The sequence below is a fragment of the Salvelinus fontinalis genome, chromosome 41 (assembly GCF_029448725.1).
Source record: "Salvelinus fontinalis isolate EN_2023a chromosome 41, ASM2944872v1, whole genome shotgun sequence".
Taxonomy (NCBI): domain Eukaryota; kingdom Metazoa; phylum Chordata; class Actinopteri; order Salmoniformes; family Salmonidae; genus Salvelinus; species Salvelinus fontinalis.
In genome coordinates, this window is record NC_074705.1 from 17767175 (window position 1) to 17794827 (window position 27653).

The 27653-nt window shown below is 43.8% G+C and overlaps 1 protein-coding gene across 2 annotated transcripts; it reads left to right on the top strand.

Moving 5' to 3' along the window:
- The first annotated feature begins 444 nt into the window (after positions 1-444).
- On the top strand, positions 445-27226 carry pdxkb (pyridoxal (pyridoxine, vitamin B6) kinase b). Of its 2 annotated transcripts, XM_055907973.1 has the most exons (11): positions 448-902; positions 6380-6434; positions 11853-11957; positions 13878-13961; positions 17166-17200; positions 18690-18775; positions 19475-19520; positions 21299-21410; positions 21549-21685; positions 23541-23607; positions 23811-27226. In XM_055907973.1, the coding sequence occupies exons 1-11, from the start codon at positions 813-815 to the stop codon at positions 23927-23929; spliced, it is 936 nt and encodes a 311-aa protein (XP_055763948.1). In that variant the 5' UTR covers positions 448-812; the 3' UTR covers positions 23930-27226. The 2 variants fall into 2 exon arrangements, with proteins under 2 accessions (XP_055763949.1, XP_055763948.1); XM_055907974.1 differs by lacking the exons at positions 23541-23607; positions 23811-27226 and adding an exon at positions 22120-23534 and having other exon boundaries at positions 445-902.
- Positions 27227-27653: the final 427 nt, after the last annotated feature.

Below are 27653 nucleotides of genomic sequence, written 5' to 3' on the forward strand. Positions count from 1 at the left end.
TTATTTGATCAAGAAAAATATTTAATTTGTTGTGGGCATGTTTTGGGTCTTTGCAAATAACTTTACAGGACTAGTAAAGGCCCAGTGCACTACTTAATAAAATATTTTTATTCATATTATTTTTAATTCCGATTTTTCAGGGGGTGCTGCAGCACCCTCAGCACCACTTCTCCTCGCGGCTATGGTGCAGGGACGTCCCAAGCATCCCAGATAGCACTGACCATAACGTGTAACGGAATGAAGGACCCCCAACCCGATTCCCACACTGCCTCTTGCTCCAAAGAAATGCCTAGTATCCTCGCTCTGCTCGCTCCCATTACAGTCCTTTTAGACAGGGTTCTTTGCTCCCATTAATACTTATATTGTAACAAAATCCCTGGCTACAAATGTTGGGCTCCACCTATAACATCTGTATTCATTTCATTCGAATTAGCCCACCACTTCCTGTGTGCGCACAACACCTGTCCTTGAAATCCACATATAACATCGTGAAGGACTACGGGTGATTTGCATAGAAGCAACACACTTTTTTCTATTTCACAATATTGCTGTCGCGTCCGTTCCATTATTGCGCTTGTGATGTCAGTGGATTTAGGTGCCCGTCACGAATGCCTGAAGAATAATGATGTGTCTCGTCAATGAGCGTTTCTGTGTGGGTTCCATGTCCTTCAGTTTAGTGGCTGGATTCTGATTTTACCCTCACTGAAAACACCTTGGATTGTGGACTCGGGATCGCTGCTTTACGTGCAGCCCTGAACACAAAACCTGCGTTTGTTTTGCGCGGATTGTGTAGCGTGTTTTATTATAACTTTATGCACGAAATGGAATGCAGAGTATTGTCAATTCAGAGTCATGTTGTCAGGGGATATGTTGGCAATAAATCGGCATCATTTCCGTTACAGGTAGGAATCTATTCTATTCTGATACAATGTTTTGATGAGCTAATGTAACGGTATTTCATTCTATTTATTGAGTAGAGACAATTGTGCACGCTTGCAGGTAGCAAAAGGTCACATGGCAAATATCCTTTTGGCGCTCGCAAAGGTGATGACAATCCCTGAACACTCAAAGGAAATAGAGATGATAGTATATTTTACATGTAACAATCATCAGACATATTGTTATGGCGAGAATATTCGTTCCATGATCATGCCTGTCAGATTAGGCACAACACCGTAGTATGGATGTGTGCGACATTCGTGAAGAACATTCAGATTTTACTCTTGCAGCAACGCAATCTCATCAATAGTGTGTCATCCGTTCACCCTCGTCCTCCTCATAATCAATACCATCATGACATCCTCTTTTTTCTCATCCTCCTCATCACATTAGACACTGCTGTGATTTGGGTACCATGGTGATCATTATTACCATGGACAGTTGATTGTCATCCAAATGTACAGGTCTGTCATAGATGATGACCGTAAAGGCATTTCAATGACCTGGGAATCCTCAGTTTCTGCTGTCCTCAATTAGCTGGGAATCCTCTGTTTCTGCTGTCCTATCAGTTGAGAAAGACAGCAGAGAGATTCTGCATGGATAACTGACGTATTTAGCATATATTCCTCTCACTGACGTCACTAAAGAGGAGACAGGAGCTTGTAATATAATTATCTTGATTAAACCCTGAGGCCAAAAACCATTCACTAAAAGGATGTACCTCCTGTTTCAATTGTTTATATTCACTGACGATTTTAGCATGTACATCATGGTGGGGCAAACTCCCTCTATTTTCTTTAGATGCATGCCAGCAAAGCCACTACACAACACAACACTAAACAATACATTAATTGCACTGTGACGTGACAAATGAGGCCCACAAACTGTGAGGGTCCACATAAAGCTGTCCCAACAGCAGAGCTTTCTTTTCAGCACCATGGAGTGAATCCTTACCACCGCTACACCTGGTTATCAGCGGAGCCTTGTCTGACACCGAAACAGTTCATTCAGCCTCATTTACTGCCTTTGTAAATACATAGCTGATATGGCTGACTTGCTTATTAAATGAATGTGGATTTTACTGACAATTGAGATGTACAAACTATGGCATAAGGGGGCGACAAGCGGACAAGAGGCAATCCGTAATTTCGAATAAGACATTAATGAGCGAGCCTGGACGAACGTAGTCAATATAACTATTTGTTCAGCACTTTTGAAATGCACAGCGACAGAATTCAGAACATGGGCCATTCTTACAGTATTATCCCTGTACACTAAGTCATAACCGTAGGATAAATAAAGGGGGCATTTAAGCAGACAATGAAAGCTCTTACAATATTCAATGATGACATTCCTCTAAAACAGGCTATAGGCTACATGTGCACAAGAAAATCAGAACAGTAGGCTAAGTTATGAGGGGAAAGGGACCAAATTACTAGGGTGAGGCACAATGGCTACTAACAGCTTACTACACAACATACACTTAGTATCACTTGCTTAGCTACAGTATACATATCTCCCTGGCATATGACATAATTTATTCAGCATCATACAAAACATTTTTGGACTCAGCTTGTTGTGCTGCAATCATTTGAACAGGAAGGTGATGCAGCGGACCTTCTTGTGGGCAAATTTTGTCATCAAACTTTGTCATCAAAGTCTTCCATTCTCTGGATTTATGGTGCTTTCAAGACAACTGGGAACTCTAGAAAAACAAAACAAGGTTGATTCATGACGTCAGTGATCTTAAGGTCGAAAAGAAAGAGGCCAGAGTTCCCAACTTGGAATTCTGAGTTGGATGACTGTTCAAAACGTATTTTCTCAGTCAGAGCTAGTTTTTTACCGAGTTCCCAGTTGTCTTGAACTTACTGAAGTCTGAGATTTTCCTGTTCCGAGTTTCCAGTTGTTTTGAATGTGGCAGAAGTCATGCTGGGCTGACAGCATGGCCAATGTCTTCAACCTGGCCCATGGTGTTGCATGTGAATGTTTATCCTTTTAAGCTTGGAAAAGAGACCCTAAAACCCAAACTTGGACCACGCACCCTCTCCACTGAATAGTGGGCTAGTGATTGCTTTGCAACACTTGCAGTTAGCCACTGATTCCTTCCAAACCAATCATTGTTGAATTTGCGATTTCCAACTTGTTGTATAATGTTTATGTCCAATGGCCGAGGAGCACAAATACGTTTTATCTATAATTTATCTTCATAATGACAAGGACTGAAAAGGATTTGCCAGGAGATTGTCCACTTGATTCATGATGATGACCGCTTGTCTAGCTTTTGAAAGGTTGAAATGATCAGTCCAATCAAAGCTACGGTAGATAAAGTACCAGTCAAAAGTTTGGACACACATACTCATTCAAGGTATTTTGACTATGTTCTACATTGTAGATTAATAGTGAAGACATCAAAACTATGAAATAACACATATGGAATCATGTAGTAATCCAAAAAGTGTTAAACAAATATAAATATATTTTAGATTTTAGATTCTTTAAAGTAGCCACCCTTTGCTTTGATGACAGCTTTGCACACTCTTGTCATTCTCTCAACCAGCTTCACCTGGAATGCTTTTCCAACAGTCTTGAAGGAGTTCCCACATATGCTGAGCACTTGTTGGCTGCTCTTCCTTCACTCTGCGGTCTGACTCCTCCCAAACCATCTCAATTAGGTTGAGGTCAGGTGATTGTGGAGGTCAGGTCATCTGATGCAGTACTCCATCACTCTCCTTCTTGGTCAAATAGCCCTTACACAGCCTGGAGGTGTGTTTTGGGTCATTGTCCTGTTGAAAAACAAGTGATAGTCCCACTAAGCGCAAACTAGATGGGATGGTGTATCGCTGCAGAATGCTGTGGTAGCCATGCTGGTTAAGTGTGCCTTGAATTCTAAATAAATCACTGACAGTGTCACCAGCAATGCACCCCCACACCATCACACCTCTTTCACCATGCTTCATGTTGGGAACCACATATGCGGAGATCATCCGTTCACCTACTCTGCTTCTCTCAAAGACACGGCCGTTGGAACCAAAAATCTCAAATTTGGACTCATCAGACCAAAGACAGATTTCCACTTGTATAATGTCCATTGCTCGTGTTTCTTGGCCCAAGCAAGTCTTGTCTTATTATTGGTGTCCTTTAGTAGTGGTTTCTTTGTATCAATTTGACCATGAAGGCCTGATTCACGCAGTCCCCTCTGAACAGTTGATGTTGAGGTGTGTCTATTACTTGAACTCTGTGAAGCATTTATTTGGGCTGCAATCTGAGGTGCATTTAACTCTAATGAATTTATCCTCTGCAGCAGAGGTAACTCTGGGTCTTCTTTTCCTGTTGCGGTCCTCATGAGAGCCAGTTTCATCATAGCTCTTGATGGTTTTTGCGACTGCACTTGAAGAAACTTTCAAAGTTCGTGAAATATTCCGGATTGACTGACCTTCATGTTTTAAAGTAATGATGGACTGTCGTTTCTCTTTGCTTATTTGAGCTGTTCTTGCCATAATGGACTTGGTCTTTTACCAAATAGGGCTATCTTTGTATACCACCCCTACCTTGTCACAACACAACTGATTGGCTCGAACATATTAAGAAGGAAAGAAATTCCACACCTGTTAATTGAAATGCATTCCAGGTGACTACCTCATGAAGCTGGTTGAGAGAATGCAAAGCATGTGCAAAGCTGTCATCAAGGCAAAGGGTGGCTACTTTGAAGCACCTCAAATATAAAATATGTTTTGAATTGGTTGCTACATGATTCCATATGTGTTATTTCATAGTTTTGATATCTTCACTATTATTCTACAATGTAGAATAAAAACCCTTGAATGAGTAGGTGTGTCCAAACTTTTGACTGGTACTGTATAACGTGATTTGACGTCATTTTATCTGTGGCCAATGACCTTGAGCCTTCTTGGATGGGGACTTCTATTGTACATCTATGGCAGCACCCAAGGTGCGTGAATTTTCAAGCTCTCCCTATAGATTTTGCAGTGACGTAGGGTCCCCATTACTGACTGGACACTGAGCCAATCACGGTGCAACTAGAGAACATTACCAACCCCTACGCTCCGTATATTCCGCGGGCTGCCCCACCACCACAGAAAGCACTGAGCTAGGTATTTTGGAGCTGCCTTACTCAAGAACGCAAAAAAGAGACCATGTTTGTATGTGGCTTTATTAACGACATATTTATTTATTACATTGTTTGCAAACTGATACGTGACACGTATTAATGCAAAACAGGCATGTTGCATGTTATTTTGGCATTAATACGTGTCACATATCAGTTTGCAAACAATGTCAAAAATGATTATTGAGTTAATAAAGCCGCATACAAACATGGTCTGTTTTTTGCTTTCTGACACCAAGTCAGAACCGTAGGATAAATGAAGGGGGCATATAAGCAGACAATGAAAGCTCTTAAAAAAAGTGATGATGACATTTCTCTGAAACAGGTTAGAGGCTACATGTGGGGCTCAAAATGACAGGTTGCCACTGGTTATATCAATCTGTTGCATGTGAAGTCATGTAAGTGAAATCTATTAGTGTGGGTACTCTAAGTCAAAACCATTGCCTTCTATTTATAGAAAGGTCAAGTCATGTTCAAAAAAAATCCCCTTGGGGTAGCCTGCTCAATACAGTGCAGGAGTCCGTGTCAACATGAGGCTTTCCACCAGGTACATTCTGTAATTTTAGTTGAAGTCTAACATGAACCCTATTGTGCAGGTATCTGAAACTGCTAATCCAAATATAAGTCAAATGGCTGGTAATTTGAAACGTGTAGGGGTGTTCTTGCTTTGTAGACTATTTCTACCATATGAGGTGGACTTAGCTATGTTTAATTTCAAGTTAAATGGGCCCCAACAGCCCCGGAGACCCTCACTGTTAGTCACTGACTCAACAGATTTATAGGTCCAGTACATTTCAGAATTGCATGCATTAAACATTATGAAAAATGTGTTTTTAGTTGTGGAATAATACAAATGTATGGGGGGGGTGTCCCTTTTGGGGGCTGGTTCAATGACATTTTTAAACGGACCACCACATCTCTAAATCTGGCCTTTTGTATAGCCCACATCAGGGGTATTAAACTCTTACCCTACGAGCTATGGCGACTGCTGGTTTTCTGTTCTAAACCAGTCTCTGATTAGAGGGGAACAATGGGAAAAAAGCAGTGGAACTGGCTTCGAGGTCCAGAGTTGAGTTTGAGGGGCCTAAGTGATTAACCTACCCACCAGTGGAGGCTGCTGAGGGGAGGACGGCTCATAATAATGGCTGGAACAGAGCAAATGGAATGGCATCCGATACCATTCCACCAATTCCGCTCCAGCCATTACCACGAGCCGGTCCTTCCCAATTAAGGTGCCACCAACCTCCTGTGCTACCCACATTGTTCGTCTTCTGCCCGATGCTTTGATTAATGCTCTGTCTGTCTCTTCCACAGGTGCTGGGGTTTGAGGTGGATTCAATCAATTCGGTACAGTTCTCCAATCATACAGGTAAATATAATGTAGAGCAGGGTTGGGGTCATTTCTATTGACATTTTAGTCAATTCAGGCACTGAAATTCCAATTCTCTTAAATTAAGAAAATGTGGAATTGGAATTTGGTGATCTTTATGAATTGCCTGGAATTTATAAAAGTAGAAGTATAAAAGTCCCATGTGTTGCTGTCTTTTTTAACCCTTCCTGAAAGAAAATTATTTCACATTTTTGGGGAGAAGAACAGTGTATTTGGTACCGTTACTATCATTGCTGAAAGATCTTGACATATTTTGGGTAAGCCAAACATTTTCATATACCCTTAAAGCTACCTGCCTCCCCCTAACCTGCCATTATATTTCCACTATGACTGCAATCAACCTTTCTCACACGAAACAAAATCTCTTCCATCTTGAAAGTGGAGCTGTTGATCAGGCTCACGTCAGGAAAAGTGTGATGAAAAGATCTGGGTTTTGTGTCACATTCCTCATGGTGTCAAGTTATCAGACAAGTTCTTGGGTGGAACAAAGTGTCACTGGTTGTAATGGTCGAAGTGACGCCACATGTACAATTTGTCCTCCCTTAAGTGGAGAAGATTAACTGTCTGTCTGGGCCAGTTCAGGACACAGTCTCAGGATTGTATTTTGCTCTACATGGGATCTGACTGGGGGATAGCCTACACGCTGACAGTGCAGGTGGTCTGAGAGAAACGGAAACGATGGCATAACAAGAGGCCGCTGTTGAGCCACACTACAGTATAGGCTACTGTACTTTTTGACTCTCTCTCTCTCACACACACACACACACCTGCCCTGCTTCATAGGCCTTTGAGTTACTTAATGAAGTAGCACGTTTGTGGACATCTTCAGTGCCACTGGTGTGTCTTGGGTTATTCATTGAGAAGTGTTCCCAACAGGGTTCAAACCTGGGTCTTCTGTGCCTTACAAAACTGTGTTAGCCCACTAAGCCTACACAAATAATCAGGTCTCGGACAAGGTTACTCATGACGCAAGCTTACATGAAGCATCTCCTTTACACTTCCTCCCCTTTGACCTCCTCCTGCGCCTCACATAAACCCCTCCAGGTTACAGCACCAATGTGGTCAACTGTGGTTTGAACCTGGGTCTCTTGTATGCCATAAGACTGTGTTAGCCCGCTCTAGTCATTCAGGGTCCAACACCATAGTGCCCTCAAAGCTCATCACTAAGCTAAGGACCCTGAGACTAAAGACCTCCGTCTGCAACTGGATCCTGGACTTCCTGACGGGCCGCCCCCAAGTGGTACGGGTATGTAACAACACATCCGCCACACTGATCCTCAACACGGGGGCCCCTCAGGGGTGCGTGCTTAGTCTCCTCCTGTACTCCCTGTTCACTCATGACTGCATGGCCAAGCACGACTTCAACACCGTCATTAAGTTTGCTGATGACACAACAGTGGTAGGCCTGATCACCGACAACGATGAGACAGCCTATAGGGAGGAGGTCAGAGACCTGGCTGTGTGGTGCCAGGACAACAACCTCTCCCTCAACGTGTTCAAGACAAAGGAGATGATTGTAGACTACAGGAAAAGGAGGACCGAGCACGCCCCCATTCTCATCAACGGGGCTGTAGTGGAGCAGGTTGAGAGTTTCAAGTTCCTTGGTGTCCACATCAACAACAAACTATCATGGTCCAAACATGTGTCCCCTGCACATTGATTCTGTACTGGTACCCCCTGTATATAGCCTCGCTTGTTATATTACTGCTGCTACTGAATTATTTGATACTTTTATTTTAAAAAAATTACTTATATATTTTTTACTTAACACTTTTTTTCTTAAAACCTCTTAAAGCATTGTTGGTTAAGGGCTTGTAAGTAAGCATTTCACTGAAAGGTCTACAACCTGTTCTATTCGGCGCATGTGACAAATAAAATTGGATTTGATTTAGTCTCAGGAAAGGTAGCTCATCAACATGCGAGCAAGGTTCTCTGAACCACCCTTGTTACAGGAGCCCCATTTGGAAGGGACAACCTGACACTGAGTCCCATAGCTATGGGCCAGAGATTAGCAGTCAGTCTCACAGTAATCTCTCTCAGATATCCAAGGATTCTATGTCCCAAACCATGGACCCCTATTCCCTATATACAGTCATGTGCTACTTTTGACCAGGGCTTATAGAGCTCTGGTCAAAAGTAGTGTACTATGTAGGGAATAGGGCGTCATTTTGGATGCAGCCTCCAGGCAACGCCAATCACAGCCTCACTGCCGCACGAGTCACCTGCCAGCGGCCCCATGAGCCCGTCACATCCACCACAGAGGAAATCTTCAGAGGGACTCCAGCTCTACTGCGATGTCAATAGTGACAGCAGAATGCACTGGACGCCGCTAGGGCAGTTATGTAACAATTGTGCCAAATGTTTTGGGGTTGTGGACGCTGTTATAGCCTAGTACAGTAATTGTACAGGGTCACCTAAGGGAGGATGGGAGGGGGCCGTTGGTCTTCGAGCTGAAGGTGAATGACATGGTAGACACCAGTGTGTTTGTGTGTGCGCGTGTCCGTGCGTGTCTGGGAAAGAAACGTGTGCGTGACTGCTAATTGAGAGGCTCCTCTCGGTTTCCGTCTCTCACTTCCTCTGCCGCTCCGTCTGGAAAACCACGGATGCCTGCCTGAGCCCGATGAACGGAGAGGAAGTGCGTGATTGGGAGGGAGATTAAAGGAGAGCAGAGGGATAAGTACACTGTGTGTATCTGACGTACGTTTGGGGAATGACCCAATCTATTGCACCGCGTCAGTCAACGTATGAATCAGTCAGCCTCGTGTGCCCGCTGGTGTTCTTGCTGAGTGTTCGTTCATGGGCAGATGTCCTGGAGAGCAGCATCGTGTCAAAGAGCCAGTTTGGCTGTGCTGACCTCATCCACTTGAATGTGCCAGGTCGCTCTTGCGAAATAGGTTTTTAACCTCAAAGATCCTTACCTGGTTAAATAATGGTAAACATTTATCTAGAAGGTTCTGTAGTGTTCAACGAGGGGAGGCACTGTCCTGCTATCCTCACCCCTATTAGAGCTCTCCTCTCTGGGCTTGGGGCCCAAGCTAATCCCTGGCCCCTCAGTCTTCACCATGCTATATGCTAGTCCCGTAGCCCTCTCTGTCCACTTGTCACACAACTCACTGTGTCCTCTTAGCCTCCCCACGCTCCAACAGCTTCTAGGTAATTGGGTAAACGTCCCCCATTTTGCTTTGATACACCTAACCGAATGCATACAGTCCAGCAGTACAAATCATCCGTGTTTAAATCCGGAAGTTTACGTGATCCCTCTGAGTCAGGGAAAGACTTAGACAACCAGGTGATGGGTTTTCCTTACTAATCAGTGACCTTAATTCATCAATCAAGTACAAGAGAATAGCGAAAAACCCGCAGACACTCGGCCCTCCGTGGAATGGGTTTGACACATGCTCTGAGTTATTTAAGCTTAAGTTTGTTATTAAGGTCAGGTTTAAGTTATTTTGAAGGCACCAACAACAACAAAGAGTTGGTGCCTCTAGGGGCAATTCAGACGGCTAATGAAGGATTTTTTTTTTTTACTGAAGAATGCGTTTGTTTTCAATGATTGCATTTGCTTTTTGTGCATTGGTTTATATCGATGTGTATAGATGTGTGTTTGATACAAGGCTCATCTGTTAAAAGATACCTTGGTCTCAGCATGACTCTCTGTCAATATAAAGGGAAAAAAAGACAGAGTTATTGGGACATCATGATGCCCAAAAAGTGCACAACGATTAAAAGAGCCCATACACATCGCTCATGAACGATCCATCTTCGAATGCCTTAACATTTGTTGCCACCTAAATCAGACTCATTCCTCCGGTTGTGTTGTTGTTAGCTGCCATTCTTATGTCCGTGCACTGGGTTAATGGAAACTTCTTTTCGAAAAGGCTTGGCTCAGACGTATCCTTTGTAAGCAGTTCCAGTTTGGCTAAGGATGAGAGAATGCCACATCTTGACTACTTCTTAAGGGTTTTCACTGTGGTTTCTTTCGAGACAGGAACATGCAATATCGATTGGACCATTACTGTATCTACTAACTCAGTGGTAGTTTTCTCATGAGCACACAATCACACACAGTTCATTGAGTTTCTGAAGATGTGTTTGGATTCTGGAACATCATAGCAATGGAGGCCAAAACCCTTGCTCCTGTCATAAGGGTCACTCCGCTCGTCACACATCAAACATTACTGCAATGAGGAAGATTCAGACTTGAATTATGTCAGTGACTTAGGCTAGCTACTGCAGTTTCATCTCTGGTTGTGTACCAAATGGCGCCCTATTCCGTATAGTGGCAATAGGGCTCTGGTCAAAAGTAGTGCACTCTATTGGGAATGAGTACCATTTAGGATGGAACATTTGTCTTTTCCCATGCCCAATAGTATTTTTTCAAGGTTTTAAAGAACAGTGTTTTTTGCTGTGTGTGTGTGTGTGTGTAAGTGTCTCTCTGTGTTAGCTTTAGGGGGGCAAAGAGAAGCAGGGCCTGATGGGTAGATTCAGCTCAAAACACAGTGGCGGGTATCTTCCCAGTGGGGAAGGATACGCAGCGTCCATCTCTTCTTCACTCTGCACATGCTGAAGAAAACGTGTATGTATGTGTGTTTGTGTGTGTCTTGGATTGTGACGAGCTGAAAATGCTCTCCCCAGCAGCGAATCATGCAATTGCGACAGCAGAAAATGATGACGACAGAGCCAGCCTTTATCACAAAGATTTCTCTCCTTCCTTGGCTCCCTCCCCCTCTATCTCTCTCTCACACACACACACACACACACACACACACACACACACACACACACACACACACACACACACACACACACACACACACACACACACACAGACGAGCAGCGGCAACTCTTTATTGCTCTCAGCCCCTCAGGCTTTCTTCTGGCCTGTTACTAGGCAACCAGCACCACACCATGTGATCTGCTGGGTGACTCACCTGAAGTGTGACATCACAATTCCTGCGGCAGCGACACTGGTCTCTGACAAAATGCTGATTGCCCCCACAGCCCCGCACATTTTTTTTGTTGCATTTGAGGGAGCTGACGGCAACAAACATGCCCCATGTCCCATCCCCTTTGCTGAGAAGCTGTCTCACTGTGGCTGGGGGCTTCTCGAGGCCCCCTCTGTGTAGAAAAGAAATCAGCACTGTTGTTTTCATCATTTAAACCATAGAAATGAATGAAGATACTAGCCTATGTTGTGAACTGTCAGTTGTTCTGATTGCGTCCCGATTCTCCACACTTTCCCCAAAGTTGCACTGGCTCAATCCCCGTCATAGATTTCAAAGCATTGGTGGAGGAAGTTTTCACCATTGTTCCAACCATTACAGTGGAAGTGTTGTCACTCTGTTGGGGAGTTGTCTCCCTGACCCCTCACCTCTAACCCCTGACCTCTGTCCCTAGGCTACTCCCACTGGAAAGGCCAGGTGCTGACCGCGGACGAGCTGCACGTCCTCTACGAGGGGATCAAGCTCAACAACGTCCACCACTACGACTATGTTCTCACAGGTGAGACGCACACACAGAAAGAAGTGAAGGCTAGCGGCAGCAGTGCTAGCAGACTGGGGAGGGTTGTTAGTTTATATCAAGTATTTATTCATGATTGGTTAGACTGTCTTGTACACATTCGCTGCTACACTCTGACTTGCAGTATACAGACAAGAAAGAAACGAGGGAAAAAAGGAGATAACAGTTAGCTAGCTGAAGAAATGTTTCATAGAGAGCGGCTAGCTAAGTCAATAGCTTCATAAATAGCTTCATAAAGTGCCTGCTTCTGGTCGAGGCATAAATTCTCTTCAGACAGATGTTGTTCTCGTCAGTCCTCAGCTCCCTCTGCAGCTTTCCAGGGAGAACACAGGAAGCAGTTGATGGACATGAGCCTCATGAGGTCACCCAGACAGAGATGGTGTCGGGCTGCAGGGTTTACAGGACCTAATGTCAGTCAGGCTGCCAGGCAGGCAGAACCCACTGCCACTGTTCTGTGGGAGCCGTCGTGCTCTGCTAGCCCTGGCCCAGAGAGAGAGAGACGGAACAGAAACGCCGGCACTCCCTGATGGATTACGTCTCCTCTCCTATCACCTTGAGAGGGAGAAGAGAAGCGAGAGGGAGAGCGAGAGAAAGAGGGAGCAGACAATAAGGGAGAGAAGAGGAGAGGAGAGAGTGAAGGTCATGGTTTTATTCTCTCCGAGTCCTTGTGAATCTGTCGAGGTGTGAAATGTTACATTCCAGTAAGCAGACTATTGGCTGTTCAACTCTTTTATTAAGACAAGACTGCTAGACATTTGGAAGTAATCGTTACGGGCCCACTAGAGTAGATATCATGGATACAGTAGTTGAGACTTAAGTACTGCTAAAAAACAGCAGTTAGGCTACGTACTGTATATCACCAACAATGAAAAGGTTCACCCTGACTAGACTCTTAGGTTTGTCAGTTGAAACTTTGTCTGCAAGAAACATAGCTTACAAATGGGACTTACAAATGTATCTACGGTCAGATACATGGCATGAAGTACTCTGTGTTTATCATCCTATAAGTGGGTAACCTGAATAAGAGGAGTTTGAGTTAGAATCTAGCCGTGCCAATTTTCTCCCTATTCCCAACTCTTCCCGTGGCCCTAAATCTTTGTAATTTACAGATCGGTAAAATGTAAGAAATATGGTGGAAGCTCAACCAATACACTGCTCATGGAGTGCATAGGGATGTGTGAAGGTCACTCCTTAGCCTGAAGTGTCCCCACTTGCGCTGCCAAATAGCTAGCTTCAGGAGGGCGATCACGTATGTTTGCAAGGCAGAGGTCCTGGGTTCGAGGCTTCGGTGTGAGCCAAAATTAGGAGGAAGCGGTAGTCGCTAAGCAAGCAGTGTGTCGTTATTTATACTCATACCTATCCAGACCCTTCAGATTGGCAAAAATCTAGGGTCAGGGGCTAGGAAGGGAATTGGTGTCGAGACAGTTAGCCCCTGTGTGTTTAAATCAGCCATGAGGACATGGGCTTTCCCTCACTGAGAGCCTGGTGGCCGAGCACAAAAGTGAGGCACACACACAAACAAGCCTGACATCAGCATTCCCATTGAATCATCTTCCTCTCTTCTGGCCCTTATCTCCCACATACTGTATGTAGAGCCAGCACTGCAGCGTCAGCAGGTCTTGCTCACACACACAGGCACGCACGCACACACACACGCACACACACACACACACACACACACGCACACACACACACACACACACACACACACACACACACACACACACTGTTAATTGTGTCCACTCTGAGAAGGGACTGACACCCTCACTGTCACACCATGATCCCCGATCCTCTCATTAGAGCCCTGGGCGAGGGGTTGGTTTTGTTTTGCAGTGAACCGTATAAAACTTTATTGAGACATTGAGGAGTTTGTTTTGACCCGGAATCCTCTTCGCCCCTCAGGGTACACTCGAGACACTTCCTTTCTGGAGATGGTTGTGGACATCGTACAAGAGCTGAAGAGGGCCAATCCTAACCTTGTGTATGGTGTGTATACCCTCGCTATGTCAACCCTATGTGTGTGTGTCTGACACATCTGTTCAAATCAACAGGGTGGGGTTCGACCACTGCTGATCACACGTTCAAGATGCCAGTATGGGTTATTGTTGGGGCCAAGAGTTTTTCCTGGCCACCTGACCTGGGAGAACTGGTCTGGAAAACTCCTGGCCCTAGCTATTGTATCATCGTCTTCAGGTTTGAGTTGGTAGAAGCGTAAGGACACGTAGCAAAGCAAAGAAAAGCCTCACACTCATGGCTCCGAAGCAATACATTTAATATAGCCTGTTATTCGACAGCTTAGCTGCCTTCATCCGGGTTTCAGGGTAATGACAAGCTTGATGTGGAATAAATCTTACCATATGCTTCCCAGTCGAGACAGTTCATGCATATATTATGACAATATTAGGTTTGTTTTGGTCTTCAGCGGGTTCTTTTTGGGCTGTTTGTGCACATAACATTTTTTCCTGAGGCAAGCCGAAGTTCGGTAGCTGAAGTCCAGCCCCCTTTGTCTGTGATTGGTCAACAGTACTACTCCTAGTAGGTGTGGGAACATGACGTGTTGTCGTTCAACAAGAGACGACTAGTTTTCATGTAATCTGTTCACATGAGAAATACTGCACCAAACATGTTAGTCAGATGTAAAATTGCGTGACTAAGACTTCCTCGGCAAAAACTGCCCAATTAATGACTTACCTTGATTCACAGTGCATTTGGAATGTATTCAGACCCCTTGACTTTTTCCACATTTTGTTACGTTACAGCCTTATTCTCAAATGGATTAAATCGTTTTTTCCCTCATCAATCTACACACAATAATCCATAATGGCAAAGCAAAAACAGTTAAAAAAAAAAATTTTTTGCAAATGTATTAAAAATACAAACTGAATTATGACATTTACATAAGTATTCAGACCCTTTACTCAGTACTTTGTTGAAGCAGCTTTTGCAGCCTCGAGTTTTCTTGGGTATGATGCTATAAGCCTGGCACACCTGTATTTGGGGAGTGTCTCCCATTCTTCTCTGCAGATCCTCATCAAGGATCTCTCTGTACTTTGCGCCATTCCTTTGATCTTGACTAGTCTCCCATTCCCTGCCGCTGAAAAACATCCCCACAGCATGATGCTGCCACCACCATGCTTCACCGTAGGGATGGCACCAGGTTTCCTCCAAACGTATCGCTTGACATTCAGGCCAAAGAATTTAATCTTGGTTTCATCAGACCATAGAATCTTGTTTCTCATGGTCTGAGAGTCCTTTAGGTGCCTACAGGCAAACTCCAAGCGGGCTGCCATGTGCCTTTTACTGAGGAGTGGCTTCCGTCTGGCCACTCTACCATAAAGGCCTGATTGGTGGAGTGCTGCAGATGGTTGTCCTTCTGGAATGTTCTCCCATCTCCACAGAGGAACCATTGGGTTCTTGGTCACCTCCCTGACCAAGGCCCTTCTCCCCCGATTGCTCAGTTTGACCGGGTAGACAGCTCTAGGAAGAGTCTTGGTGGTTCCAAATTTCTTCCATTTAAGAATGATGGAGGCCACTGTGTTCTTGCGGACCTTCAATGCTGCATACATTTTTTGGTACCCTTCCCCAGATTTGTGCCTTGACACAATCCTGTCTCGGAGCTCTACGGGCAATTCCTTCGACCTCATGGCTTGTATTTTTCTCTGACATACACTGTCAACTGTGGGACCTTATATAAACAGGTGTATGCCTTTCCAAATCATGTCCAATCAATTGAATTTATCACAGTTGAACTCCAATCAAGTTGTAGAAACATCTCAAAGATGAAACAGGATGCACCTGAGCTCAATTTCAAGTCTCATAGCAAAGGGTCTGTAACACTGTAAATAAGGTATTTTAGAAATATATATTTTTTTAGCAAAAATAGCAAAAAAAATGCTCTATCATTATGGGGCATTGTGTGTAGATTGATGAGGAAAATTTTTATTTAATCAATTTTAGAATAAGGCTGTAACGTAACAAAATGTGGAAAAAGGTAAGGGGTCTGAATACTTTCCGAATGCATTGTATATTGTATTAATTTTGCCTATTTTGAGGAAGAGTTACTGGGTATGTTGTTGCTATGGTGGCTCAATAGGGACAAACAACAGTGATATTGCTGCTTTTCCCCCCTTTTTTCAAGCAAAGGTCTTTAGGGAGTATGCGAGCTCAGACGTTTGTTTTGCCTAACTGAGTTCTCCAAGCTGAACCTAAGTATGCGGACGCCTTAAGCCCTTGCTGCATTTAGAAAAAGCGCTGACAGGACAGCTGTATCTGTTTCAGCGTGTCCCAAGTAAATCATTCTTCATTAAGCTGCTAACTAAGATTAAAGTTGACATCATTTAATAACGGCCATGCATTTCCATGGGAATTAGTTGAACAACATGTAGGAGCAGGATGAATGAAACTGCTGTAGCGCGTGTTGTTACAGTCTGTTCTGAGGGCAGTGTCGTATTCTCTGAAGTTGGAGACTTTTATCTCCCTCAACAACTTTAAAAATCTGCTATCCGAGCAGCTAACCGATCGCTGCAGCTGTACATAGTCCATCTGTAAACTACCCACCCAATTTACCTACCTCACCCCCATACTGCTTTTATTTATTTACTTTTCTGCTCTTTTGCACACCAGTAACTCTTCTTGCACATGATCATCTGATGATTTACCACTCCAGTGTTAATCTGCTAAATTGTAATTATTCGATTTATTGCCTACCTCATGCCTTTTGCACACATTGTATATAGATTCTCTTTTCTCTACCATGTTATTGACTTGTTTATTGTTTACTCCATGTGTAACTCTGTGTTGTTGTCTGTTCACACTGCTATGCTTTATCTTGGCCAGGTCGCAGTTGCAAATGAGAACTTGTTCTCAACTAGCCTACCTGGTTAAATAAAGGTGAAAAAAAAAAAAAAAAAAAAAAAAAATTCATTAGTGCGCAACGTTGCAAAACGTTTTGCAACGGGAAATGAAAACAGGAATTTCTTTGTCCACGTAGTCCATCCCCATTTCGTCCCGTTATCCTCCGTTTGGCGTCTAGTGAATACGACCCAGGTGTTTGACGTAATTAGCTGACGATGAACATAATCAGAAGACATCTTGGGTCAGCTTAACTTCGATACGAAACATCTGTAATGTCTGTGTAAAACCTGAGAGATCTGTGTTAGAGATTGAGCGTGTTCTCGTTTGCCTTCTCAGTGTGTGACCCGGTGCTGGGGGACCATGGCTCCATGGTGAGTACTTTGTGTTTTTTTGTGTTGCGCTGCCTGTATTTTATTCGACAGAGCAGAAAAGATCATGAAAAGATAATAGTGGGAAAGATTGGAAGAGTTCATCACTGACAGTGGTAGGTATGTATCCTACACAATCCAGGCCACCAGAGACTACTGTGCGTTTAATGAGGGATCAGATGGTACTAGTAAGTGATGTCACTATTCCTGCTCAATCTCATTCAGTGGGTCAACGCTGACCAACGAGTTAAACCTAAGACCGCAGCCACACTGAGACACATAAACAGAAATCCTATATGCATTCATCAATTGCCTGTTTTTGTCTGTCTGGCAAAAGTTCAATTCAAGTCAACTATTTTCGAACGAGCTGCGTATGTAAAAAGGCATATTGAGCATTTTTTGATGGATAATGATGTCCGTTGAAAACCACTGGCAAATTTTTCAGACACAAAATCACAATGTGACTGCGGACTTAGAACCCGACTTTCTCTGTCTGTCTCTCCCTGTGTCACTTCCTGTCCTTGTCTCTCTCCCTGTGTTTCTCCCTGTGTCACTTCCTGTCCTTGTCTCTCTCCCTCTATGTCTCTCCCTGTGTCACTTCCTGTCATTGTCTCTCTCCCTCTATGTCTCTCCCTGTGTCACTTCCTGTCATTGTCTCTCTCCCTCTATGTCTCTCCCTGTGTCACTTCCTGTCCCTGTCTCTCTCCCTCTATGTCTCTCCCTGTGTTTCTCCCTGTGTCACTTCCTGTCCCTGTCGCTCTCCCTCTGTCGCTCCCTGTGTTTCTCCCTGTGTCACTTCCTGTCCCTGTCTCTCTCCCTCTATCTCGCTCCCCCTCTCTTACTGGAATCTCTTCTTTACCTTTATGGGCTGAGCATCAAGTATCAGTCGACATGATGTCATTGTTGCATCAAGGTGTGGGTGGGTGTGTGTGTGTGTGTGTGACGTGCTTGTGCGTGTTGTGGATTGGGGAAGGATAGACCGCATCTCATTTCACAGTGACAGATGAAATTAGCATGAGCGGAGCTGCCCTCGCTGTCTGTACAGAGAGAATTATGCGGAATAATTTGCTCGATTGTGACTCACTGTGCGTGCGTGCGTGCGTGCATTAGTATTTGTGTGTGTGTTTGATAGGTAGAGAGAGTAGAAGAGCATACATGCATAATGTTTGTTGATGTACATAGAGACATTGAGAAAATGGCGTGTACACCTGTTGTGCTCATCATTCTGATTTACTCAATACATCCATCCTTTCCTTGTTATGCATCTCAGTAGTCTAAAGTTGCTTCCTTTCCTCGTCCCCTTTTCTTCGTCTGTTCTGATCTGAGCTAGGCAGCAATTTCAGCTCGGTGTAGATAAATAAGGGCTGATGAGGAGAGACAGCCACTTCAGGTGATTGAGATGCACCCTGTGTGTGTGTGTGTGTGTGTGTGTGTGTGTGTGTGTGTGTCTGCTCACCGGTACTGATGGTAGTGTGTTTCTTTCTGTCTCCAGTACGTTCCTGAGAACCTGCACCCGGTCTACAAGAACAAGGTGGTGCCAGTGGCCGACATCATCACACCCAATCAGTTTGAAGCGGAGTGAGTAGTAGTGAACCTATACAGCTGCTGTGTGTGTGTGAGACGGAGAGTTAAATCACCACAGGGACTGTATCGTATATGTTACTATCACTAAGCCTCATCCACATCCTAATCAGCTACACTGATGTTATTTTACTCAATATCCTATCAACTGATATACAGACACACCAAAGGCCTATGTATGGCGTGTAGCATGTCAGTAAGATGGCTGCTACGCTGAGTGATACCCAGTCACTCCTCTCTGTGTTTGTCTGCTTGTCTTTTTGTCTGCATTCCTCCATCATTTTTCCTGTGTCGGTTTGTGTGTGCTCCACTGCTTCTCCCCTCGCTCCTTTCAACCCTACTTCTAAACCACCTCCTCCGCTCATCACTGCAATCCCAGTTCTACTGGTGCACAGGGTCCCTCTGGTGGATACCCAGGGAATGACAGATGAATAATAATATGCTGTGCGTTGTGTCTGAAGTGTTTCCACAGCCTAAAGATAGTCTCAGTCGTTTAGCTTGGAGATGATAGCGTACATGTTGCTCACTGTATGGCCACTAGAACCGTTCCATTTATTCCATTCCAGCCATTACAATGAGCCCGTCCTCCTATAGCTCCTCCCACCAGCCTCCTCTGGTGCCAAGGTTAAATTAGCGTGGGCGTGTTTGTGTGTGTGTGTGTGTGACCTTATTAATGTGCCCGTGTTTGTCCTCCAGGCTCCTGACAGGGAAGAACATTAGCACAGAGAAAGATGCAGTGGAGGTGAGTCTTACCATAGAACATGCAACAGATATATTATGTGGCAAAGTTGTCCTCAAGTCATGTCGAACTTTGTCCATAATCCATGGGCCATGTTTGAATACCAATAAAATGGATTCTTCCTTCCTTGAGGTATTCACTGATATGTAAGTAAGCGGGTGGCATCCACCCCATTGTTTTCACCAAGCCTTCCGTGACAGAGCTGTGATTTCCTCAAGGTTTTATGCTTTATTACACTGAACTAAAATAAACGCAACATGTAAAGTGTTGGTCCCATTTTTCATGAGCTGAAATAAAATATCCCAGAAATGTTCCATACGCACAGAAATGGCACAAATGTGTTTACATCCCTGTTAGTCAGCATTTCTCCTTTGCCAAGATAATCCATCCACCTGACAGGTGTGGCATATCAAGAAGCCGATTAAATAGCATGATCATTACACAGGTACAACTTGTGCTGGGGACAATAAAAGGCCACTCTAAAATGTGAAGTTTTGTCACACAACACAATGACACAATGTCTCAAGTGTGCTATTAGCATGCTGACTGCAGGAATGTCGACCAGAGATGTTGCTAGATAATTGAATGTTAATTTCTCTACTATAAGCCGCCTCCAACATTGTTTTAGAGAATTTGGCAGTTCGTCCAACCGGCCTCACAACCGCAGACCACGTGTAATCACGCCAGTCCAGGACCTCCACATCCAGCTTCTTCACCTGCGGGATCGTTTGAGACCAGCCCCCTGGACAGCTGGTAAAAGTTTATATTCGGTTGTGTTCGGTTGCACAACCAAATAGAAACTGTCTCAGGGAAGCTCATCTGTGTGCTCGTCATCCTCACCAGGGTCTTGACTTGACTGCAGTTCGGCGTTGTAACCGACTTCAGTGGGCAAATGTTCACCTTCGATAGTCACTGGCACGCTGGAGAAGTGTGTTCTTCATGGATGAATCCCGGTTTCACATCTGTACCGGGCAGATGGCAGACAGCGTATATGGCGTTGTGTGGGTGAGCGGTTTGCTGATGTCAACATTGTGAACAGAGTGCCCCATGGGGGAGGTGGGGTTATGGTATGGGCAGGCATAAGCTACGGACACAGAACACAATTGCATTTTATCGATGGCAATTTCAATGCACAAAGATACCATGATGAGATCCTAAGGTACATTGTCGTGCCATTCATCTGCCGCCATCACCTCATGTTTCAGCATGATAATGTACGGCGCCATGTCGCAAGTATCTGTACACAATTCCTGGAAGCTGAAAATTTTGCAGTTCTTCCATGGCCTGCATACTCATACCAGACATGTCACCCATTGAGCATGTTTGTTATGCTCTGGATCGATATGTACGACAGAGTGTTCCAGTTCCCGCCAATATCTAGCATCTTCACACAGCCATTGAAGATTAGTGGGACAACATTCCACAGGCCACAATCAACAGCCTGATCAACTCTATGCGAAGGAGATGTGTCTCGCTGCATGAGGCAAATGGTGGTCACTCCAGATACTGACTGGTTTTCTTATCCACACCCCTACCTTTTTTCTTTTAAGGTATCTGTGACCAACAGATGCATATCTGTATTCCCAAGAAGGGTGGAGACGGGGATTGAAGCCCTGTCTCTGCTGGGGAGGCATGAATATGTGCTGGGTGTCACCAACTCAACCATGGCCCTGCACAGAAGGGTGGCATTTTTTAAGTAGTTGATTTTGAATAGGGAGGTGGCACCATTAAATGTAGCAGGAAGTTGACCTTTTTCCCCTGGCTGCTGCCTCCTTCCCCAGGTGATGGACCTGCTCCACAAGATGGGTCCTGACACGGTGGTCATCACCAGCTCTGACCTGCCCTCGCGTCTTGGTGACCGCTTCCTTGTGTCCCTGGGCAGCCAGAGGACGTGTAAGTGTGTGTGTGTGTGTGGTCAAGAGTGGGCAAGCTAACAATGACAATGAGTAATTGATGTAACTGTCATGGTTTTATGTCCCATCTGTGAATCATTGGTCATTGGTGTAACATTTCCTCTTCTTGCATCTCCAGTGATGCCTGATGGTACCAAGTCCACCCAGAGGGTCCGTATGGAAATCCCCAAGGTGGACGCTGTGTTTGTGGGGACAGGGGACCTGTTTGCTGCGATGCTGCTGGCCTGGACTCACCACTACCCCAACGACCTCAAGGTCTGCAGTGTGTACTAAAGCCAGTTATAAAACCTAGAGGGCTCATTTTGGCACAAAAGACTGTGATTGTAAGGTGGAAGGTGAAGTTGCCCCTAGACTATTGGTCACCAACCAAAATGCAAGCCCGGGATCTACCGCTCAGATTATTTTAAAAACGTGACTTAAAAAAACATATGCCTATGCAACATTAACCAATTAAAAACAGTTCTGTAGTAATGAGGTTTGTGCAGTAGGCTATATGCCCTATACATTATCACTGCATATTGGCTATGCTTCAATTGCCCTGCCAATGTTGTTCTTCTCAGGCCATTTTTAAATTATCTACATTTTTAAATGTAGGTATATGATCACACTGGTAATAGATAATTTGTTGTATTCCTTGTGAGGCACAGCTGAGTGAGCATAATAATTTGGTCTTTTTTTTTTTTTACTAGACTGATGGCCTGCATCTGATGGTCAATCTGAGGGGAGGGAGGGAGCAGCGTTGAGGCTGCCTCTTTCCCGACTCACCGTCCCTCCTCTCTCCCTCCCTCCGCTCGGAAAGGGGACACTGTCTTCCAGCTGATGGTGAAACTTAAGTCGCACTGCATTATTTTTGCCTCATGCACCAATTCATGTTGTTACTCCTATGACCACAGAAAATGAAATATTCCTTGATTTTAAAAAAGACACAAGCCGCTAATAATAATAATAATAACGCAATCTTATCGAAAACACTTTGCGATACTCATTTATTGCAGCTGCGGTGCTGGTTGTAGTGTGAGTGAAAGTAGGGAGAACACACATTTAATGACTTATAAAAGTGTTGAACAAAGTGTTGAACAAAGTGTTGAACAAAGTGTTGACAGTGCTAAATAACAACTTAAACAGGAACTTACTTACTTCTAAAAACATCAGCACTTTGCTGTATTCGTTGAGTCTCTCTCTAGTCATGATTTTAAAAGTTTTTAAATCTCACATTACAAACTTTGCTGTGCGTTCGAGGCTTCTTTTTACAGTCTATGGCGCAAGGGAACTGTAGACACGGAGATCTTAGCTATGTGATTGGCTAGCGGTAGACATATAGGTGCACTTGATTTGCTCTCTGGGTCTGCCGGGTAGCCGGAGTTCTACCTTCAGACACACGAAATTGTTCATAATGGTAACACTTTGCCTTACCGGCGCTAGGGCTGCTGAATCAAATGCACCTACCGCCAACAGCATGAAACAAATTTAAAAAAAAGAGGAACGCAAGGCTTTATCATTGGGTTTTTTACAGAAATGTTTGGTGATCGACTAGGAATGGCTTGGAGATGGACCAATCGCGATCGACCGGTTGGTGACCACTGCCCTACATGCTGATCTTGAGTCAGTTTTGCATTTCCCCCCACTAATGGTTAAGATTGGGGAAGGGGAAGATCATCCTAGATCTAGGGGAAACTTCACCCCGGAGTGTGATAGTAATGGCCCTCCATGGCGCTGCCCATGCTGTCATAGAAGCAATCAATAGAATAGATTGGAGGTGCACCCTCTAGGTTTTATAGCGCTCTCTTGTATAGCTGAAGCTCACCACTGATACTGTCAGCGTCATACTTAGAATAATAGTGATATCAATCAGTCAACTACGTTCCCACCATTCAAACTTCCCCCCAAAAAATTCTCAAGGTAAGGTCAAACTTGATAGTTGGGGTATGCTGGCGCTCTTACCAATATTTCAAAAATTGTCTGGACCACTGAAGGGGTGCTCAGTCCTAGGATTTTTAAACCGCAATTGTAAAAGAAAGATCGGGATGGCAGCTTAATTTCCTTTGAAAGTTTCAACATTGCTTTGACAAACAAGTCTCTCTCTGTCTCTCTCTCGCTCTCTCTCTGTTAGACTGCGTGCGAGAAGACTTTCTCAGTGATGCATCACGTTATCAAGAGGACCATCTCCTATGCTCACGGTAAGACAAAATCGAGCATCGTTTTACTCGCTGTAAGAAGTGTGTGTGTGTGTGTGTGTGTGCGCTTGTGTTTAAGACGCTCGAGCGTTCACTTGCTCCTTCTGTCTTTGTTTTTCTCTTTCGCTGGGTGATTCTCTCTCTCCTCTTTTTCCCCCCCTCCATCTTTCTCTCTCTATCTCTTTCTCTCTCTTTCTCTCTTTCAGAGTTAGCAGGGCCTGGCCGAAAACCCAGCCCGCCTCAACTGGAGCTGAGAATGGTTCAGAGCAAAGCGGACATTGAGGACCCCGCCATCGTGATGGAGGCTACTGTCCTAACCCTATAGAGACTCCACCCCCCATCTCCCACCACCCCCCCGCGCCACAACCGCACAATGTATAGGTGTTGTACATTTTGATCTGTAATGTGACATTGCCTTAGAAATCTCTTACAGAGCACAACATTTCCATATGAGGAGACTTAGCAGGGTATGGATGGACAGACGGGGGGTGAGCAGAGGAGGGGAAGACCTGAGTGGGCTGGGGTGGGGGCTACTGCACCTCAGACACCTCTTTTCGACAACCTGGTCTCTCTCGGTCTCTCTTCATCTCTCCCACTCCCTCTTTGAGCTCGCCTAACTTCTTGGTTTGTCCTGCACACACAGCTTCACAGACCAGCCCAGGCCAGCCCAGGCCTAGACTATTCCAAGGCCAGGCATCCCAGGGCTTATTGGAGTTGCAGCACTAGCTAACTACGGTGGCAATGTGGTGGCCCAGGCTAGCTAAAGCCTAGGCCGAGGTTATATCTGGCCTGCAAAAATCAACCAATCAACAATCTGTCAATCAATCAAGCCTTGTGAAATATATGCACAGCTGAGGGCAGAATACTGATCAGGGATAGGATAGAATCTGAGGCACTTATTTGAGTGGTGGTTTCTAAACGTTTTACCTCATGTCACAACAGGACAATGGTTTTGGGTATGTTGATTCTTAAATCAATTGTCCTATGTTCAGTGCTTAGATCATGATCAGTGTATGATCATTGTAAGCACGTCATTAACGTTGTGGTTGTGTGTTGTTTGTTATTTACAATGTGTGAAATGCTGGAGATCTATCATTTCAACATTTGTTGATGTATGAAAATGGTGTGTTCAAATTTCAATGTTATTGGAATGACCATACGTTTGTATTTTTATTTTGTTCTTAATTGGTTGCAAGGACTAGCAAGGATAATCTACACTGTTCATTTTATACATACAAATTAAGCAAAACATTCATATACTTTTTTATGTATTTGTATATTTACATATCTTGAGCAGATATAATATTGATATGGTTTCTCTGTCTGTGCCAAACTTGTGAAATCAAATTATGTTAGAGAGTGCCAAACTGGCTGTTTCCTGAAACAGGCATGAAATTGCAATAAAGTTAATATGAATCCTGTTATTTAGCCAACTTGCTGTAAGTTTTCTGTCTGCCCCTGCTTTGTGGGGAACTCTCCATATCTTACGCTCTGTTCTGAAGAATGGACAATGTGGAGAAAGCTGATTTGATCTTTCTGGTGATGCTATGTTACAACCATTTCTCCTCAGACAGGGGGAGTGTCCGTGTGCAGGACCAATCAGGGGTTAGTTCTGCTCTGACTGACATGTACTTACTCCTCAGCTTTTCATGAAACCAGTGAACTGTTTAATCTATGTTCCAACTGTGCGTTACTGTACATTTGTGTGTTTGCGTGTGTGTGTGAGAGTATGTACATGTATGTACGTGTATATTTCCTCTGTAATCGGGTTTGGGGGTTTTAGGGGAGGGCGTGGGGTGGGGTGGCGTGGGGGGAAACTAGTTTTTAAAAAAGGGAAAAAAAGAAGAGAAGCAATGACTTATCATCCAGAAACTAGCCTTTCCGGTGCTGTCGTAGGAATAACCCAGCTGCTGACTAAGTCAGTGGTAGTGAGGTTTGTTGGCTGTGCCAGCTTTTGAACCCAAATACTGTATGTGGGCATTGAACTCCAAAACGGAAGCACCTAAAACTGCCATTGAGTGGACCGAGTGTGTACTTTGAGTAGGAGCTTGGGGGAGTTGGATGGTCGAGGCTATCTGTGTCTTCGGACAATATATGTATATGTTGGTCTGAAGTGGGTTGCCTTGCAAAATGGGGTCTGGTCACATAACTAAATCTTCAGCTCCCCCGGTATTCTGTGGGAAACCATGGAAACAACATATTGACTGTTGTTGCAGCAATGTTTTAGCACATTCCCTGGGGGAAACGTAGAGGGATAGTTCACGTGGATTACAAAATATATGTTATTTATACATATATATAGTATATGTATAAATATGTCATGTACTGTGGATCATGAATCTGTGCTAAAGATATGGCCAATTTCTGAAACATATTTGAGGGCGCTGGCTTGAATCAGATGGGACATTCCGAAGTATCTTCTTCCCTAACGTTCAGCGAAGAGCACGTGCAGTAGTGGTGAAACAAAAACAAAATGGGTTAAGGATGATTGTTGACATGTAATGGTGTGCAACATTTTGTGTCTTGGTCTAGAAAAAATGAGAAAAAAAGCCCATAGGGCATTACATGTCAACAATCATCCTTAACCCATTTTGTTTTTGTTTCACCACTACTGCACGTGCTATTGGCTGAATATTAGGGAAGAAGAGATTTTGGAATGGCCCATCTGATTCAAGGTAGTGCCTAATTAAATAAAGGTTAAATAAAAAATAAATAAAAGATGTTTCTTTGTTTGGACCACTGTGTTTGCTGTAGTGTTGACTCTATCCTAAAATAGTCCCTTTGGCAAAGTATCATAACATGTACTCTTGCCATGTGTATACAAGAAACAGTAGGCAACACTAGAATATTAACCATGATGTCAGTACAGAAAGGGAGATCTTTGACTAATGCAGCATTCGTGAACAAGTGGGAGGTGGGAATTTACAAGTTGTGAAGTCATAAAACTAGTTGGTTGCAATTTCCTGCTTTGAACTCGTCGAGAAACGCTGATTGACTAATGGCCAACAAGCTGCGAAAACCATAAACTAAAAGTACAGCTGTCAGGCTTGTAAACAAATGATAGTGTTCAAAAACCATATTAATAGATTTTTTATAAATAATGTTTTGTTGCATTTAACTGCCAGAAATGCTATTTTCGAGTTTATATCCTTAGTAGATGATGTCAGCATGTAGGAGAAAGAGGAGCTCAGGATGGTGGACAAGTTTCCCACAAGTAATTACCAGTTGTAGGGCCGTTCAAGTGGATTTTTCCCAGTTGTATGTGGTAAATTCCCACTTCTCACTTGGTGACGAATGCAGCATTAAGCGCAACTGAGTGCCCCCTACTACCCCCTGCCTTTGTAACTGTATCTGTCCCTTAGTGGTTTTAACAGTGACCAGTCTATGCTTGGCTCTTCTTTTGTTTTGTTCTTATGTTGAAGATTTTCTTTTTACATTTTCTTTTCTCAATGGGCAAACAATGAAATGTATTAACTGTTTGGTAAAGTTTTTAGTGCTTCGTTTTTTGAGCCTGAATATTTTATAACATGTTACAATGAAGATTGTAGTGTACAAATCCACATTTATAATATATAATATGTATGTTATGATGCAATAAAAATAAAGTAATGATTATATTATATCCACCTGCTTTTTTCTGTAAATAATAAGTATCAACACACTGCCAAAGGAAGGGGCCGGTCAAGGAAGTCCATAGTTGGCTGAAACTGAAAGTACGTAAAAAATGTAACAGATAAAAAATTACATGCAAAAAAAATTATATTTGAAATAGACAGTTGTTTACAAAATGTACATTCAATATCTACCTGCAATGTCGGGTAACTATCTTTCCTGGTAACATATTCCATACGATGCTTGTCATGTACGTAAGCCAATGCATGCCTATCAGGGGACACTTTACTACAAGCAACTAATATGAATATTAATTTCCTCCAATACAGCAGACAGAGAAAGGTTGACCATTTCATTGACACTGGTAGGGTGTTTGTCGAAAACTGTATTCTGTATATCTGTATGGCATGGTCAATGAATAATCATACTCACATATG

Excerpts from the sequence above, each read along its gene's own strand:
- pdxkb (XM_055907973.1), top strand. The coding sequence starts at position 813 with ATGCACGAAATGGAATGCAGAGTATTGTCAATTCAGAGTCATGTTGTC. Across the intron at positions 6,435-11,852 it reads ACAGTTCTCCAATCATACAG|GCTACTCCCACTGGAAAGGC; the intron begins GTAAATATAATG and ends CTCTGTCCCTAG. Across the intron at positions 13,962-17,165 it reads CAATCCTAACCTTGTGTATG|TGTGTGACCCGGTGCTGGGG; the intron begins GTGTGTATACCC and ends TTGCCTTCTCAG.